General features: G+C 48.0%; 3 protein-coding genes across 3 annotated transcripts in view; 1 reads left to right on the forward strand and 2 right to left on the reverse strand.

Moving 5' to 3' along the window:
- Positions 1-2,215, reverse strand: part of LOC106815924 (neurobeachin-like) — a 7,593-nt gene extending 5,378 nt beyond the window's left edge. The window contains exons 1-2 of the mRNA XM_014820457.1: positions 2,188-2,215; positions 1,138-1,259 (exon numbers count right to left, since the gene is read on the reverse strand). Of these exons, the coding sequence (XP_014675943.1) occupies positions 1,138-1,220 (83 nt within the window). The 5' untranslated portion in view covers positions 1,221-1,259; positions 2,188-2,215. The remainder of the gene's footprint in view (positions 1-1,137; positions 1,260-2,187) is intronic.
- Positions 2,216-2,538: 323 nt separating this feature from the next.
- Positions 2,539-7,508, reverse strand: LOC106815927 (neurobeachin-like). The gene is made up of 5 exons (XM_014820460.1): positions 7,150-7,508; positions 6,569-6,695; positions 5,621-5,725; positions 3,965-4,091; positions 2,539-2,622 (listed from the first exon to the last, which is right to left on the reverse strand). The coding sequence occupies exons 1-5, from the start codon at positions 7,374-7,376 to the stop codon at positions 2,603-2,605; spliced, it is 606 nt and encodes a 201-aa protein (XP_014675946.1). The 5' UTR covers positions 7,377-7,508; the 3' UTR covers positions 2,539-2,602.
- Positions 7,509-9,128: 1,620 nt separating this feature from the next.
- LOC106815925 (B-box type zinc finger protein ncl-1-like) overlaps positions 9,129-16,023 on the forward strand; it is a gene marked incomplete at its 5' end in the record, with an annotated part of 16,602 nt that continues 9,707 nt past the window's right edge. The window contains 4 exons of the mRNA XM_014820458.1: positions 9,129-9,515; positions 10,620-10,733; positions 12,290-12,418; positions 15,223-15,464. Of these exons, the coding sequence (XP_014675944.1) occupies positions 9,129-9,515; positions 10,620-10,733; positions 12,290-12,418; positions 15,223-15,464 (872 nt within the window). The remainder of the gene's footprint in view (positions 9,516-10,619; positions 10,734-12,289; positions 12,419-15,222; positions 15,465-16,023) is intronic.

A 16,023-nucleotide genomic window follows, 5' to 3' on the forward strand; every position in this document is an offset into this window, starting at 1 on the left:
TAAAGGATCACAATGCGCATCCAAATGCTAATTTCTCCAGTACTAGACTAGCAAATACTTCGAGTCATGCATAATCATACTACCTGATGGCAAAATAAACTCTAGTTCCTCTCATTTCACTGCGCGTTGTCTTATAAATAGTATTTTGAAAATACCTCCAATGTTGTTGAAATTCTCCGATGTTGTTGACAGTTTCCCCAAGCAACCGTGCAGCGGTGCTACGGTACAGCGGTACAGCGGTACGGGCGCAGCAAAGATAAAAACATGTGACGTCACGTCACCACTTCGAGGCTATTTTGTTTGGCAAACAGTCGGCGTTTGCGCCAGAATGCCAGTTTTCTTACCTCTTTCTTGTGGGTTTTAAGCAAACACGCAGTGAAATGGGAGCAACTAGAGTTTATTTTGTCATAAGGTAGTGTGATTATGCATGACACGAAGTATTTGCTAGTCTAGTACTGGAGAAATTAGCGTTTGGATGCGCATTGTGAGCCTTTAACAACGGAATACACTATGGTATCTATTATTAAAGAACGCTTTAGCATATTACCGGTAAAAATTTCCACTTCTTTTTAATTCATGAATCGTTATTAGGTAGCTGAACAATAGAATACTCTATGACATCTATTATTAAAGAACACTTTGGAATAATTTTTACCGCCACTCTCTTGCATGCGTTCTCCTGGGTACAGCATCATCGCATGCCAACATGAGCGGTTGTTATAATATGCGAAATGGAGCGTGCAGTTGCAAGCATGACACAGAGAGCCGAGTTACTCAGGAACAATCTTCCTATTCGGCTAGTTGTTGATAGGATCTATGTATTACAGGCTGTATGTTATGGAACCTATTACTCCCAGCAATAAGTTTCCCCCCTAATAAATGAATTCTCCCCCCCCCAAATATCCAAGAGAGAGGAACCAGGGTGTTCATCTCTCTCGAGATTGTTCGATCAATTACAGGCATAATTTAAGCAATAAGTTCCCCGCCTCCCATGGAGGGAATCATCCCGAAAAATCGAAGAGAGGGAAAAGAAGTGTGATTATCTCGCTCGGGATTCATCTCGGCAGTCGGGGTCGTGTCTCAGTTTTGGGTCGGGGTCGGGGTCGGGCCCGGACGATCCCCGGTGGACACACACACCTGTATAGATACGGCTTATCCAGCTCCAGGGACGCGTTGCTCTTTGGGTCGAGTCGAAACCACGTGCTGAACGTCCAGCCCATGTGGTACGGGAACTTGGAGATAGGTGGCAGGGCAATGCACTGCAAGAGAGAGAGGTCACTGTCGGTTGTTACTCGCACCAACAATCGGAAGTCCGAGAGCAGAGAGGGCAGGAAAGACAAGGCCTAAGATAAAATATTGCTTGCTTCCCCTTTACCGACCGACTCGCCAAAACGCCGCTACTCGACACATTTTATTGGCCGATTAAAACAAAACAAAAATTATTTCGTTTCACCAAAAAATAATCTAATTCGTTCCGCAAAAACATATACACAAAACAGAATATACAATATACATACACATCTTGTCAAAACAAAATAAAAAAGATTTTTCACCTACCTACCTACTCGGTACCCTGAGAGGCGAGTAGGTAAACGGGAAACAAACAATTTTGTTGTGGAGAGCACACACACAACGACTCAATTTACGGCGAGAGCGCAACGATGATTTCAGATCTAGGTTCGTTGCCCCGATTTACCGACTACAACTTCGAGAGAACATGACGAGAGACCAACAAGAGGCCGCCGATAACAGAGAGAAGCCAAAGATGTGATGCACAAACCTCCACCCATTATATTCATTACATAACATTCATCTATCCAGTCTCTATCTCTATTTCAACATAACGCAACACCATCCATCTAGTTCCCAGTAATTTAATCCTTTACAACGTATCATTCGCATTGTTACAAACACATATATATATATATATATGTATTTGTATGAATTGTACTTGTATGGAATGTATGGATTTGTATGTACTTGAATAGTATGTACTTGTATCTATGTATTTGTATGGAATGTATTTGTATGGATGAGTGGAGGAAATACAAAAAAAAATTTTTTTTTTAAAATATGAAAAAATGAAAAAATGTGATGCCCCTGTGGTGTTGAGAAGAGAAATCTACGGGACACCGATACCACCACTGCGCTCCTTTGCGCGTTCTCGCGTCCCACGTCTCACTGCACCGAGGCAATTGGTCGGCCGGGAAAGTATGAAGAAGGCGTGCTGGTCCCTGTCGCTAGAGGCATGTCCTGCAGGAACTCTCAGCAGTTGCCGAGTGATGCGGCTGCACAGTAAGCCACGGGCAACGGTTAAACGACAGACCAGTACACGTACTCAAAAGCATCGCGCATTTTCTAATTAAGAATTTCAATTTTTGAATTACAATGAGTCGCGGCAGTAGAATCAGGGAGTATTTGACTCGACTCGCCGTTAATTTCGCACCTGCATAGCATATATATGTATAGTGATGGGAATAGAATATGTATATATTACTATATATTCACACGTACTGTCCATTTTCTTTGCACTTGTTAGTTTGAAATATGCCAAAGAGAATTTTCAGCTCCTGACAGTGATGCGTAGCTGGCTAAAACTCCCTCAGCGTTGATTAGCTAAGGCTGGCAGGGACGAGAAAACACACACGCAACTCAATAACTCTTCATCCCTTTTCAGTGGGCGACCCACAAAACTAGTCAGTAAAGACACACGCTCTCCCCGCTACGGTTCTGCGCATAGCAAAATTACGCAACCCTTCCTAACCTTCTCACTAAGCAAAATTCTCATACGCAGGCTCGCACGCACGCACACGGCGACGCACGCAACGCACGCATTGCGCACGCGCAACACACACGCACGCATGCACGCACACACACACACACGGGCACGCATGCACAGCAGCACATGCAGCGCGCGCACGCACCGCAGCGCACACACTCACACGCGCCGGGTCTCGCGTGCGTCGCAGCAGCTGCAGGCACGCGCCGGATCCGCCCAGCCTCGCATCACACACACACGCACACACACGCACCACACACACACACACACACACACACACACACACACACACGCACACACGCAGCCAACACACACGCACAGCACACACACACACACTCACCAGCGACTGATCCTGCGTGCGTCGCAGCAGCTGCAAGCACACGGCGTATCAGCCCACCTCGGCACACGCACCACACACACACGCGCACACATAACACCCACCACTACGATACAGCACACACGCACACTCACCAAGCAGACCGGCGTTCTCGTGCGTCGCAGCAGTTGCAGCACAGGGCGCGGATCAGCCCACGCTCAGCACAGAGCCGCACACACACCACGCCGCACCACACACACACGCACGCACAGCACGCACACACGCACACACGCACGCACTCCCGCAGCGACTGGGTCCTCGGGTGCATCGCAGCAGCTGCAGCACGCGGCGGATCAGCCCCACCTCAGCACACGCGCACACGCACACACGCACACACGCACCCACGCACACATACACCCACGCACACATACACCAACGCACACATACACACACACACACACTCACCAGCGACTGGATCCTCGGTGCGTCGCAGCAGCTGCAGCACACGGCGTATCAGCCCCACCTCAGCACACGCACACACGCACACATGCACGCACACACATGCACGCACGCACACATACACCCATGCACACATACACACACACGCACACTCACCAGCGACCGGGTCCTCGGTGCGTCGCAGCAGCTGCAGCACACGGCGGATCAGCCCCACCTCAGCACACGCGCACACGCACACACGCACCCACGCACACATACACCCACGCACACATACACACGCACACACACTCACCAGCGACTGGATCCTCGGTGCGTCGCAGCAGCTGCAGCACGCGACGGATCAGCCCCACCTCAGCACACGCACGCACGCACACACGCACACATACATACACGCACACACACACACTCACCAGCGACTGGGTCCTCGGTGCGTCGCAGCAGCTGCAGCACACGGCGGATCAGCCCCACCTCGGCGCACGCCTGCAGGTTCTGAATGCTCTTCCTCGCGATCGTCGTGAAGATGCTCCAGATCTCCGCCTGCAAGCAGACGCACGCCCGTGAGCGGTTGTCACGGTTACCAGTCAACAGGAGACGGATGCAGGATTTGCCGAGGGAGGGGTGGCGGGAGCGGGGTCTGTTTTAGGACAGTTTTTTTCCATAACGATTAGGATGGGTGTTGGTGAGGGCTGGGTTAGAGGTAGCTTCACTGCATATCTGTCACTGAAGGAAAATGTTGAAAGTGTCCGTTATTAATATGTGGTCGTTGATCACAGGTGGTTTCACTGTATAACTGCCACTAGAGAAACGTTGAAAGTGTCCTTTATAGACAGGTGGTCGTTGATCACAGGTGGTTTCACTGTATAACTGTCACTAGAGAAACGTTGAAAGTGTCCTTTATAGACAGGTGGTCGTTGATCACGATTCACAGGTGGTTTCACTGTATAACTGCCACTAGAGAAACGTTGAAAGTGTCCTTTATAGACAGGTGGTCGTTGATCACGATTCACAGGTGGTTTCACTGTATTAACTGCCACTAGAGAAACGTTTGAAAGGTGTCTGTTGAGACAGGTGGTCGTTGATCACAGGGGTTTTCACTGTATATAACTGTCACATAGAAACGTATGAAGTGTCTTTATAGACAGGTGGTCGTTTGGATCACAGGTGGTTTCACTTGTATAACTGTCACTAGAGAAACGTTGAAGTGGCCTTTATAGACAGGTGGTCGTGTGATCACAGGTGGTTTCACTGTATAACTGTCACTTATAGGAACCGGTTGAAGTGTCCTGTATAGACAGGTGGTCGTTTGCATCACAGGTCGGTTTGCACTGTATAACGTGCCACTAGAGAAACGTGAAAGTGTCACTGTATAGACAGGTGGGTCGTTAGTCCATGGTGTTGCACTGTATAACTGACACTAGGAAACGTTGAAGGTCCTTTATTAGAAGGTGAACGCTTTACATTGCCTGGGTTCTATTATGCATGTGTTGTTGTACATTACAAGTGTCACTGCGTCCATGTCACATATCCGTGGCATGTGCCTGTGATTATCATGTCACATGCAGCCATATCACGTGGCATGGTGCCTGTGATGGTAAACTCATGTCACCAGTGTCACCATATCACGTGGCGTATGATGCCTGGCTGGGTCGATCAGTGTCACCATGTCCCCATGATCGCGTTGGCATTGTCCTGTGATGGTCATAGCCGTCACCAATGTCACCATATCGCGTGGCATGTGCCTGTGATGTCATGCATTCACCATGATCCCATATATCACGTGGCATGTGCCTGCTTGGATGTCATCGATGTCACCATGTCACATATGCGGCGTGGCATGTGGCTGGTGATTTCATCATGTGCACCTATGTCCACCATATCATTCGTGGCATGGCTGCCTGTGTGTCATCATGTCACCATGTCACCATATCACGTGGCATGTGCCTGTGATGTCATCATGTCACCATGTCACCATATCACGTGGCATGTGCCTGTGATGTCATAGCGTCACCATATCACGTGGCATGTGCCTGTGATGTCACAGCGTCACCATGTCACGTGTGACATACCTGTAACATTGGGCCGCAGTGGTCCAGCAACTCCAACAGTCTCACAATGTTCTCGGGGTCACGAATTATACAGTTGGTCTCGAGGTCAAACTGACCGCCAACCATCTGAAACGACAAATTCGCCGTGTTGATGATAAACCGGAGAAAGGGTTAAATAAATTATCGAAGCTATTATTAATTAAAATAAAAAAATAAAAATTAATTAATTAATAAAAAAATAAAAAAATTCGTCTGCGAGGCATCTAAATATGACATATGCTACATGTAAGGTGTGACCGGTTGTGAGGTTAATGCAGGCTACCTTCCCTATATACTTGAAAATTCCTGTGTTGGGGAAACTTTAACTGAAGTGCAATTGCGTGATGCGGAGTATAGGTACATTCAGAGTCATTCTATATTACGTGATTGTATATGACACCTATTCTACGTATATACTACCCGACATTAGCACACATGCGAACAATAAATACGGGGGTCCAAAACTAGCATTAAGCACAGAGGACCTGATTCATTGACTCCAATGTATGAGGAGCCCTCAACAAATGCAGGGTGCGAAATTAAAGGGAGTCCGGAGTCAAATACTCCCTGATTTACTGCCGGACTCCCTGATTTGACATATGCAGGAGTCCGTGTGACTCCCTGAAAATTCTGCGATACTAACTAGTTCGTTCCGGAGCACGGCCTCGCAGAATTACTGTATTTTTTCAGCTAATGTCCAAAGAAAATTTGGCAGACGTGCAACTGCATGAATCTTAAAAATAAGCACATGCGTTATTGTGAATATCTTTGATTTTGAACCTCAGACTGCAGACACCCTCATTTTGCTGCGGACTTCCTCTTTTTGAGGGTACAGAGGGCGTTGGACTCCCTTGTTCTAAAGTTAATTTCTACCCCTGAAATGGGATCTGGGATGGCATAAATAACACGATCCGACGGACGAATACCAACCAGTTGCATTGCTGCGTTGACAACCTCCTTGTTTTCCGCCTGCCCGATCTCAACTATCCCGGCAAGCATGGAGAACTTGACATTGTCACCTTGGATGTTCCCCATAAGCACTTCCATGCCGGCATGCCTGAAATCAAAAAGAATAACTAGCGCGTGAATTCGCCTATAGTGGTTCCCGATTCAAATGCGCACCGATTGACCTACAGTATAAAATCATGGGTATCATCGCATCAATTATTACTAATACTAATTAAGATTAATACCCGATTAGTGTGATCCTAGATCATAGATCAATATTTGAGATGTGCCATTTTCCATTGTCCAATAAATATTTATTTTAAGAAATCAACGAGGCACTAGTGTTATTAATAATATTATGATGCATATCGCCCCCAGTTTGGTACAGATCACGGAAAGTGACCTAACCCTAATTCTCGCCCCTATGCAAATATTGTCATTATTGATCGAATTCGCAATTGGGAATGAATATTCCATTTGCGATGCGACCATCTCAATGATGACACATGCATTTCCACGTCATTTAATGAGTTTCGCGTAATGCGACGAGTAAATATTGGTACCGGGGGCTAGAACCGCTTCCAGGCGAGTCGACGGAATTGCTACTGTTGTCGATTTTCACGTTATTGCTGTGCTTGTCGCCGGTGACTTTTGACTCGGTTGCCGGGGACTCTGTCTCGCTCTCCGTCGGCGACGATACGACAGGTGCAGGTAAACCTTCTTCCACCCCATCACCAGAATTCATAATCATAGGTGATTCCGTGTTTTCGTCTGCGTCTACTTGCGACATGTCGACTGCCGATCACTTTTCATGTGCGTAGGACTGCTTAGCCTACACATCGACGGACAAATAGATTTAATGTTTATTATAGAACAACACCTAGTAGTTCGGATTCACACAGGTTTAGTACACAAACACGACGACAAGCCATAGGTTTTCTAACGTGAAATCTTGCTTTCAGCTGATTGTGATACTTCGGGGTAGTTCGGATCGAGCTCTGGCTAGGTTCGGGCGATCGTAAGAAAACACAGAGATGGAATAACGTTTCGTAATGTGCAAAATTTGTAGTCTAATTAATAACAAATAGTATTAATATTATAGATCTATATAAACAAATCATAAAGACATCTGTATATAAATTACATATCACTAAGATAGAATGGGATTCGTACTGTTGCTATGGCACAAACTCGCGTTTTTATATTGGTGACCCTCGCTTCCATTTCTAGTTTTCTATACGCAGAATTCTGATGACGTCACGTACCTAAATCGGGGTACGTGACCAACTAAAGTTCAAGTGTACATGTATTAGGTGCCTGTGGGATGGTTGCTCTTCTGTGACTCTTTTCGTAGTAAACTTTAGAACATAAATACGAGTGGTCTACGCTCTGCAAACACGCGTTCGTTGGGCCGATGCATAGCAGGCACAGATCGGACATTGGAATACAGTAAGTAAGTTTCTAAAGCTCGCAGAGTGTAACGTTACGTAGCTGTTTCATCGCGGGGTTGTCGTCTAGACATGGTCACGCGCGACACAGCGAGACAGTGCGCACGTACGTAGGTAGGCCTAGTGAGTAGTGGCTAGTGCACTCGCACGCAGCACGCGGAAAGTTTACCGTGTCCGCTGGGAGACAGACGTCTACCATTTTGCACACACGACAAGTTTTTCCCGTTCGGTAGTCGTGCTTCGATGTTTATATGCTCACTTTAACGTATCGTAGGGTGAGGTACTATGTGTTAGTATGTACTAATGACAATGTAGGTAATTGTATATTGTTAATTATTAATAATAATATTAATATTATTTTTAGACGTGTGTCGTGTGACGTGGGTGGTTTAGTAATACTAATAGTAATACTTTATAGTACACCGTGGACTCATATGAGATGTAACAATCATTAAATGGGCAGTGTAATGATTATCTGCACTCTCAGCCGTGTTACTCACAGTATGGATTTTCACCATATTTTATCACCTAGCTCACTGTTCTTCCATTCTCTGCAAAACAGATCAGTCATGTAGTTTTCGCGTGTGTGATTTCTGTATTACTAAAGGAAGCGATGTGTAGCAGGGAACTTTGTGCTAAATCTCGTACTAGCTATAAGTATAAGTATAAACATGTATAATGTGCCGTACGCTGTCACGCAGTATTCACGACATGAAAAAGTGAAATCGAAGAGAGGCGTGCTAACAATTTTTGTACATCCATTCTGTGACATCCTTCCTTTGCTGTATACTCTACTAAATGGTCAGGACCCCTGCCCCCACCCGCAAATTTTATCCACGATCTTCCTCTTTTTCCACAGTGCCGGGCGGAACTCGCTGAGTGACAAGTAGACGACGCCACGTGCGGACGCGGAAATCTGCCACGTCCCCTGCGCGATCAAGATGTCCACCACGCGCCGCTCGCCGGCGACCTTGAACGACCCGGACGCCGTCGCCGACGACGACGAGTTGGAGCGGCGGGACGCGGACGACGACGACGACGACGATGCGGAGGATGAGGACGGGGAGCGTCTCCGCGGCGACGGCGACGACATCGATCCGGAGCACGTCTGCTGCCGGTGCGGCGAGCCGTACGCGTCGCCGCGCGTCCTCTCCTGCCTCCACGTCTTCTGCGAGGCGTGCGTCTCGCGTCTCGCCGCCGCCGCCTCCGACGACGCCGACGCCTCGATCGTCTGCCCCGAGTGCGCGCAGGAAACGCGTCTTCTGCAGCGGAAGGGAGGCGGGGCGCCCGCGCTCTCGCTCTGCCACGACTACGTGCTGCAGAACATGATGGACATGCGCGCGATCGCCCGCGCGCAGATCGACTGCACGAGCTGCAAGGCTCGCGAGAAGGCGGTGGCGCGCTGCAGCGACTGTGCCAACTTCCTCTGCCCGAACTGCGTCACGGCGCACCAGTACATGCGCTGCTTCGAGAATCATACAGTAAGCGAGCGCGTGTGCCTGCGAGCGAGCGGGCGGGAGCGTGCGAGCGCGTGCATGCGGGCGAGTACGAGCGTGCGAGCGCATGCGTGCGAGCGCATGCGTGCGAGCGGACGTGTGCGTCTGCTTGATAACAGACTATCTAGACTGCATCTGCTAGATTGCGTTTGTCCTTGCACGGATCTTGTCGACGTGCTTGGTGCGGGGTGCGGTGGGGGGAAGAGATATCATCGAGGTCCTCTGAAAGTCGTGCGCGTGAGCTGTGTATCTTGTCCGGTGTCATGGCTCTGTCTAGTTTGATCTGTGTGTGTGTGTGTGAAAAGGGGGGGAGGGGGTGGGGTAAAACTTTGGTCCTGATACAGTTTGAGCATTGGTTATATCTTGTACAGTGTAGTTGCGTTGTGTAGTCAGGTGGCATGCCGTTAGGGGGGAGGGTAAAACTTGAGTTCTGGTACAGTCACGTGCGCGTTATAATTTTGCATACTTTGCGTTGTGTAGTCTGATGTATATCAGGGTGCGAGGTTGTGTATAACATTGGTTGGTTCTCATACAGTTGCATGCATGCGCTATATCTCATACAGCATAGTTGTGTGTAGTCTGGTGGGTATGAAAGGGTAAACTTGTGTCCGGGTACAATCACGCACACGTTATATCTTATACAGCGTAGCTGGCATTGTGGTGGGGGTCTATCGGTTCTTCTTGCAAACGAACTTTGACCCATCTTGTTGCTCTGCGCTCGTCGGGTGTCTTTCTACGCAGTTTTTCGCTCTTGTCTAGCGTTCGCGAGTCCTTAACATAAACGCTATGGCACGTATGGCATGCCATACCTACACATCCTGACATGATACCTACATCTTTTCCGACACGATACCTGGGACTTTTCTGACACGATACCTGAACCTTTTCTGACATGATACCTGAGGCTTTTCACCATGATACCTTCGCCTTTTCCAACACGATACCTTCGCCTTTTTCGACATGATACCTTCGCCTTTTTCGACATGATACCTTTGCCTTTTTCGACATGATATCGACTCGCGTGTGTCGCGATGCGGTGCGGACGAACGACGGCGTACGACAAATAAAATCCGATGGTTTGTCTTGCAGGTTGTCTCGTTCGAGGACATAATCAAGGGCGATGACGAGGTCAACATACACAAGCCAATATTCTGCACGACTCACCCGTCCGAGCCGATGAAGTACTACTGCAACACCTGCCAGGTAGCGCCACCGTCTCACCACGTCGGCGTCGTCACGCGAGATGACGCGTGAAGCTAGCTTTTAGTGTTTTTACTCGAGTGAAGGCGAAACACGTGTGCTTTAGGTCTGTTTTAAGGTGTTGTTTTTTTTTATTTGAAAGTGACAAATGTTTTCCGTGCGATGTGCGTGGATGTGCTAACGTGGTCCGAGATGCTCGTTTGTTATAAGATGGCGTCGGGGTATTTGGTAATGGGTGTTTTTGATGATTAATGTCTGGCATTTAAAATTCCTTAACCTCCACTTCCCCGACCTACATCCTTTACTGTACCGCCTGCCCAACCCACAGGAAACGTGAATTCGTGCCACGGTTTTACGCTGTCGATCACTTACGAGGGGATAGAAATGGAATGCGGCCCTACGAATCCTCGCTATTATTTATGTTCTAAAAGCACGATTAAATATTTAAATTGAACCAGAGGAGCATTAACGTATTTCGCCGACATGTGTGCTGTTATACAGCGAGCTCCAATAATCTACGCTTGCTCGCGGGGGGGGGGAACGCTGACGCTAACTACGCGAGTCCGCGAACAAAATATTTTAAGTGCGACGTCGTTTCACTAGACTCGCCTTCCGTCTCTGACTTGACGCGCTGTGGAGTGAAGTCGGGAGGGCGGGGTGTACTAACGATCTCCGACCTCCATCCTTCGTGCATTGTCTTCTTCCTAACGATAACACGACCATCCCCCAAATGTCTCCCCACCACCCCGTATGTTTTACAGGGACGCGCCGCAAACTGACTGACCCCCTCCCTGTGAAAGTAATTAATTAATTAGGTATTTAATATGTGAGTAATAATTAGTGATGTCACGATCATCGATTATACTCGATCATCGGTTGAACAGTGGCTCGAACCAAGCGCTTGGTTATCAAATTCCATAATCAATTTCATCGAAAAAAAGAAAAAAAAAATCGAAATAAATGTTAAACTTGAACAAGAAAACTTGGAAAAGTGATGAGAATCAGAGATATCATCGCTACTATACAAGTTATTCTTTATTAACATACATGTATTATACACACAGTATAGTAAACAGTGCAAAACAAACAGTAAACAGGGCTAAACAAGCACATACATGCACACACGTACATGCACACGACGTTACGCACACGCAGGCATTCAACACCCCGAGTAACCGATTGTAACCGATTGTAACCGATCATCGGTTACTTGGGTCCAACCGATGATCGATTACGAAATTACAACCGATTGACAACACTACTACTAATAATAGATGTGTGTAAGCACGTAGACGCCACTGCCCCACCCCCGCCCCTCTTCCCGCGCACCGTATATTTTTTCGGATGCGCCACAACCCCCCCCATGGAAACTAATTAGTTAATAAACGAATTAATTATTTAATTAATAAGTGAGTATTATGTGAGCGCGTCAACGTGTCGTGTTGTATCTGTCGATCTGCAGCGTGTATCAGATCGTATATGATGACACGCCACAAACTACTGACCCCCATTTAAATTTGTTAATGAAAGTAATTAATTCGTTAAGTAATTAATTGCAGGTGCCGATCTGCAGCGAGTGCATGATGACGGGGCACAAGCAGCCGAGCCACGACCACGAGCGCATAGCGGACTGCGAGTTCAGGCATAGAGACGAGCTGAAGGGCCTCGTAGCCGAGACACAGGGCAAGGTGAGACACGTCTCGCATGCGCGACTCAATCTCCGCCGCGGTGCAGAGCCGCCGTCGTCGGTGGCCAGTGTGTGTGTGTGTGTGCGTGCGTGCGTGCGTGCTTGCATTAGTGCGTGTGTGCGTGCTTGCGTTAGTGCATGCGAGCTTGCATTAGGCCGACCAAAAAATTACCTTTGGTTCAGGTCACCCGCCCCACTTCACATTTCGGAGTGAAAAATGTGCGACTGCGGTCACTTTTAGAGGGTTTCAAGAAAAAATAAAATTCAAAGATACCGCCTGCCGATCATACGGCCTGGGCCGGCTAATTCATAAACAGAGCCTGAAGGTCGTATGGCGCGGCAGCCGGCTTTGATGTACGCGATCGATCGCGTACTATATAGTATACGCATGCTATCGTGCTATACGCGGCCGCAGAGCCGTTTACACTTCGGTTACTCGCTCGTTCAAAGGGACGATTAATCGAGCTCCGTTTTTGGGAGCGATTCCTAACACTACTATCCAGGTGTTCACATTTTGCAACAATCGAAAAATGCATTTCAAGCTGTATACAGTACCCTATATTTAACTTGTGAACAAAAAAATTGTATTCCTGCCTACCCATGTTTTTGCATCAAAAAACAAAAAAACAAATGTTATACCTACCTACCTACCCTAAGATCGGCTGCCTCTTATTTAAGTTATGTGCTTGTGCGTACATGTACATGTACGTCTGGAAACCTGGTTTGCCTTCCTACATGTCTGTGCAAAATGTGCGATTGAGTGTGCATGTTTGTGTGTGTGTACATGTGCGCGTGCTTGCATGTGCGTGCGTGCGTGCATGCGTGGATGTGTGCGTGCATGCGTGTATGTGTGTGGGTGCGTGCATGCATGTGTGTGTGTGCGTTCGTGTGTATGTGTGTGGGTGCGTGCGTGCGTGCATGTGTGTGTATGTGCGTGCGTGCGTTTGTGTGTGCGTGTGTGTGTGTGTGTGTGTATGTGCGTGTGTGCGTGCGTGCATGCGTGCTTGAAACATGTACACGACTGCACAGGCATAACGACCGGATCATTCCACTCTAATTGGAACTTTTCCGCGCGCACGCGCGATCGTGACCTTCGATCCCCGACAAGGTCACTCGCTATCTTCGAGAGCAAAGATCTCGTTAACTCCGCAATAATTAACTATACTTCGTTAGACGAGGCGAGCAGGAATTCCGATCGTAACTAGTATCACCCTCGCGCATGTACTGACTGCGTTAGCCTTGTCAGAACGCGTCCCAGAAAAACCAGCGAGTGCACGTACGAAAGCAAACTACGGGCGGTGGGGGGTGGGCATAATACGCACCTGAAGCGGTTAGTGAAATACCTGAAAAAATACCGGTCGCCGTGGCTCGAGTGGGGCGGATGCGTGGCGGCCCTACGTAGTAGTAATACTCGTTTATTAACGTCGTTAGTGTTGGTTCGTTAGAGCGTTGCTGGTTAATTAAGGGGGGCGAACTCGTTTAAATTCTGTCTGTGCTGCGTTGCTATGTTGTTTGATAGTGGACAACTAACGAGCACAGCATATTAAAGAATAGGATAGGGGGGGGGGCGGTGAATTGTGTTGGGGTGTGGCACAAGAAGTGCGGGGATGACTCGCCCTCACTTACCTGACGGTCCCGTGGACTCCACCTTCGCTCACACTTTCATCTTCATACTTTCGTTTGCTGATCTTCCGTGCACCACCACCACTGCCACCACAACCAAGTTTATACATTTATTTATATACATATAATCAGGTGTGAATAAAAACATACTAGGGGATATTTGTTTTTATACACTCCTTATAAAATTCATTGGCTTATATAGCTAATTATTACCTGAACTTGGTTTCCTCTTAGATCTCCTTTTCAATATTCTATATAGTTTGTATTCCAGGAAAAATATCTTGATGGCACATTCATCTTATTAAAAAAAATTAAATCAATATGTGGACATCACCACGTGATCTTCGGAACATATCATACTTCTATGTAGGAAATAATATTGATGACATGTGGAATAAATATGTGGGGAAAAAACAGCCTAAGTTTTTATCTGTTAAACTGTCAACTCCACAATGCCGAATGTTGGCTCGCGCACTTGAACAAACATCGCCGCATGTAGCGTGGCGATTAGGGAATAATTGATGGCGTTAGGATTAGGGTCAGTGTTCTTCGCGCGAGTTTAGAGCTTGAGTTTCGTCAGCGCAGTGACTGGCAGGTGCCCTGTTTGCTCTCTTTATTTGCTGTGCTGCTGCTGAAAATGATAATGTTAGTGCGTATGTGAGCACGTGATGGTGTTACTGTTGGTGTGAGTGTGTTTTTAATGTTAGTTTGAGTATGTTTTATGAACTGTGGGTGCATTAGACTTTAGAGTATTAGTGCTGTGACAACAGTGATGTAACAATGATGTACATAGTGTATGGTATAGTAAATGTGTGATAGTGATAGTGTGAGTGTGTGATAGAGTGAGTGTTAGTGCATAATACTGTAAGTGTGAGTGTGAGTATAGGACAGTGATAATGTGAGTGTGATAGTGATAGTGTGAGTGTGTGATAGAGTGAGTGTTAGTGCATAATACTGTAAGTGTGAGTGTGTGATAGTGTGAGTGTTAGTGCATAATACTGTAAGTGTGAGTGTGAGTGTAGGACAGTGATAATGTGAGTGTGAGTATGAGGCAATGCTAATGTGAGTGTGAGTATGCGAAAGTGTGAGTGTGTGTTAGTGTGATAATGATAGTGTGAGTGCGAACACGCGCAACCTCCGCACCGCCGCGTCCTCACCGTCGTTTCCCTCTCTCTCCCACAGAGGGCGTTCTGCGAGGAGGCGACGACGTTTCTCGAGGGCAAGCTGTCCGACCTTCAGCAGCAGTACGAGAGCGCGCGCGGCCTCATCGACGAAACGCTGCAGAGCTACCGCGCCGTGCTGCAGCGTTGCCACGACGACGCCGTCGAGCGTCTGGCCGACGCGCACAGACGCCGAGAGCTCGCCATCATGGAGATGTGCAACGATGTCGACAACACGGCGCAGAAGATAGAGCAGGGATCAAAGTACGTAGGGGGCGCCGCGTGCGCGCGGGGGTGTGTAGGGGAGGCTACATTTCCAGGGTCATGTAAGGGTCGTCGATGTATAGTGTATATATATATAGTAGCCACGATTCCCACTGAAGCTCTAACTTCCCACTGAAACCCCCACGCAGCATCTCCATCCTCATCCTCATCCTCATCCTCGTCCGCTCGCAGGTTCACGGAGCGGCTGCTGCATCACGGCAACATCGTCGAAGTGATGTTGTCTCTATGCAGGACAGGGAAGGAAACACCCTCTCCCTCCACCCAAAACCCCCACCCCGCAGCATCCTCATCTTCATCCTCATCTTCGTCTTCGTCGCAGGTTCACGGAGCGTCTGCTGCGTCACGGCAACAGCGTCGAAGTGATGTTGTATCTGTGCAGGACAGGGAAGGAAACCCCCCCTCCCTCCACCCAAAACCCTCACCCCGCAGCATCCTCATCCTCTTCCTCATCCTCATCCTCTTCCTCGTCCGCTCGCAGGTTCACGGAGCGGCTGCTGCGTCACGGCAACAGCGTCGAGGTGATGTTGTCTCTGTGCAG

Source organism: Priapulus caudatus, unplaced genomic scaffold, assembly GCF_000485595.1.
Source record: "Priapulus caudatus unplaced genomic scaffold, Priapulus_caudatus-5.0.1 Scaffold1237, whole genome shotgun sequence".
Classification (NCBI taxonomy): Eukaryota; Metazoa; Priapulida; class Priapulimorpha; order Priapulimorphida; family Priapulidae; genus Priapulus; species Priapulus caudatus.